This window comes from Oncorhynchus gorbuscha, unplaced genomic scaffold (assembly GCF_021184085.1).
Source record: "Oncorhynchus gorbuscha isolate QuinsamMale2020 ecotype Even-year unplaced genomic scaffold, OgorEven_v1.0 Un_scaffold_817, whole genome shotgun sequence".
Taxonomy (NCBI): Eukaryota; Metazoa; Chordata; class Actinopteri; order Salmoniformes; family Salmonidae; genus Oncorhynchus; species Oncorhynchus gorbuscha.
In genome coordinates this window covers 157,501-160,000 of record NW_025745821.1, presented here as the reverse complement: position 1 = coordinate 160,000, position 2,500 = coordinate 157,501, and the positions used below count along the sequence as shown (strand labels likewise).

The window sequence follows — 2,500 nt, the reverse complement described above, 5'->3', positions numbered from 1 at the left end:
TAGTTCAGCCATTGACAAGGTGAATCAGGTGTGATAGTTCAGCCATTGACAAGGTGAATCAGGTGTGATAGTTCAACCATTGACAAGGTGAATCAGGTGTGATAGTTCAGCCATTGACAAGGTGAATCAGGTGAGTTCAGTCATTGACAAGGTGAATCAGGTGTGATAGTTCAGCCATTGACAAGGTGAATCAGGTGTGATAGTTCAGCCATTGACAAGGTGAATCAGGTGTGATAGTTCAGCCATTGACAAGGTGAATCAGGTGTGATAGTTCAGCCATTGACAAGGTGAATCAGGTGTGATAGTTCAGCCATTGACAAGGTGAATCAGGTGTGATAGTTCAGCCATTGACAAGGTGAATCAGGTGTGATAGTTCAGCCATTGACAAGGTGAATCAGGTGTGATAGTTCATCCATTGACAAGGTGAATCAGGTGTGATAGTTCAGCCATTGACAAGGTGAATCAGGTGTGATAGTTCAGCCATTGACAAGGTGAATCAGGTGTGATAGTTCAGCCATTGACAAGGTGAATCAGGTGTGATAGTTCAGCCATTGACAAGGTGAATCAGGTGTGATAGTTCAGCCATTGACAAGGTGAATCAGGTGTGATAGTTCAGCCATTGACAAGGTGAATCAGGTGTGATAGTTCAGCCATTGACAAGGTGAATCAGGTGTGATAGTTCAGTCATTGACAAGGTGAATCAGGTGTGATAGTTCATCCATTGACAAGGTGAATCAGGTGAGTTCAGTCATTGACAAGGTGAATCAGGTGAGTTCAGAGCTACCACATAATTGTGAAACGTCTATGGGGCTCCTCGAGGAGAGAACCACTGGTCTAGAGTGTGTGTGTGTGTGTTTATATGTGTGTTTGTGTGTGTGTGTATGTGTTAGGTGTGTGTATGACTCACCGGCGACCTGGGGTCCAGGGTGTTGCTTGTGTCCGTAGAGACGGCGCTGCCCCGTCGTGATTGGCTGTCGCAAGTTGTGGGCGTGGCCAATGTGTGCAGGATGAGTGGCGGGCGTTGCCGTGGGGATGGTGGCGGCGGTTGTTGCCACGGTGACTGTGTGGGTGGGAGGGGCATGGAGGCTCGGGGATTCAGAAGGCCATTTGGAGTCAACATCATCGCCTGGAGCTTCAACTCTGTTGGGGTTAGAGGTCAGATGTCACGGTGTGCTCTAATTATAAGGACTGTGAGAAAAGTTTATAATACACAGACTAAAGGCACCACGTCTGGAACCAACGGGACCCTGAACAGCTTCTACCCCCAAGACATTAGACAGACAGGTTAAAGACACCAAGTCTGGAACCAACGGGACCCTGAACAGCTTCTACCCCCAAGCCATTAGACAGACAGGTTAAAGACACCAAGTCTGGAACCAACAGGACCCTGAACAGCTTCTACCCCCAAGCCATAAGACTGACAGTTCCCTTATTTGACTAAACAGTTCCCTTGTTTGACTAAACAGTTCCCTTGTTCGACTCAACAGTTCCCTTGTTTGACTCAACAGTTCCCTTGTTTGACTAAACAGTTCCCTTGTTCGACTCAACAGTTCCCTTGTTTGACTCAACAGTTCCCTTGTTTGACTAAACAGTTCCCTTGTTTGACTAAACAGTTCCCTTGTTCGACTAAACAGTTCCCTTCTTTGACTAAACAGTTCCCTTGTTTGACTAAACAGTTCCCTTGTTCGACTAAACAGTTCCCTTCTTTGACTAAACAGTTCCCTTGTTCGACTCAACAGTTCCCTTGTTCGACTAAACAGTTCCCTTCTTTGACTAAACAGTTCCCTTCTTTGACTCAACAGTTCCCTTGTTTGACTAAACAGTTCCCTTGTTCGACTAAACAGTTCCCTTCTTTGACTCAACAGTTCCCTTGTTCGACTCAACAGTTCCCTTGTTCGACTAAACAGTTCCCTTCTTTGACTAAACAGTTCCCTTCTTTGACTCAACAGTTCCCTTGTTTGACTCAACAGTTCCCTTGTTTGACTCAACAGTTCCCTTGTTCGAGTAAACAGTTCCCTTGTCCGACTAAACAGTTCCCTTGTTCGACTAAATAGTTCCCTTCTTTGACTCAACAGTTCCCTTGTTTGACTCAACAGTTCCCTTGTTTGACTCAACAGTTCCCTTGTTCGACTAAACAGTTCCCTTGTTATACTAAACAGTTCCCTTGTTCGACTAAACAGTAGACACGTTATCAAGTACCGTAAATCCCCTCTACAGTGGCCTATCAACGTGAAGCTTGTCACACAGCACTCGACTGAACTTCACTTGCGTCCTCCTTGTGGTATTGAGAGATAAACATGTTAATGATGTCACCGATGACACGTACAGGAAGATAGGTCCTACGTGACAGAGCGGTAGAGGAAGATAGGTCCTACGTGACAGAGCGGTAATGATGTCACCGATGACACGTACAGGAAGATAGGTCCTACGTGACAGAGCGGTAATGATGTCACCGATGACACGTACAGGAAGATAGGTCCTACGTGACAGAGTGCTAATG

The 2,500-nt window shown here is 46.0% G+C and overlaps 1 protein-coding gene across 1 annotated transcript in view; it reads right to left on the bottom strand.

Annotated features, from left to right (window-relative positions):
* Window positions 1-2,500, bottom strand: part of LOC124020436 (voltage-dependent T-type calcium channel subunit alpha-1H-like) — a 177,543-nt gene that overhangs the window by 44,094 nt on the left and 130,949 nt on the right. The window contains 1 exon segment of the mRNA XM_046335675.1: window positions 908-1,140. Coding sequence (XP_046191631.1) covers window positions 908-1,140 — 233 coding nt within the window.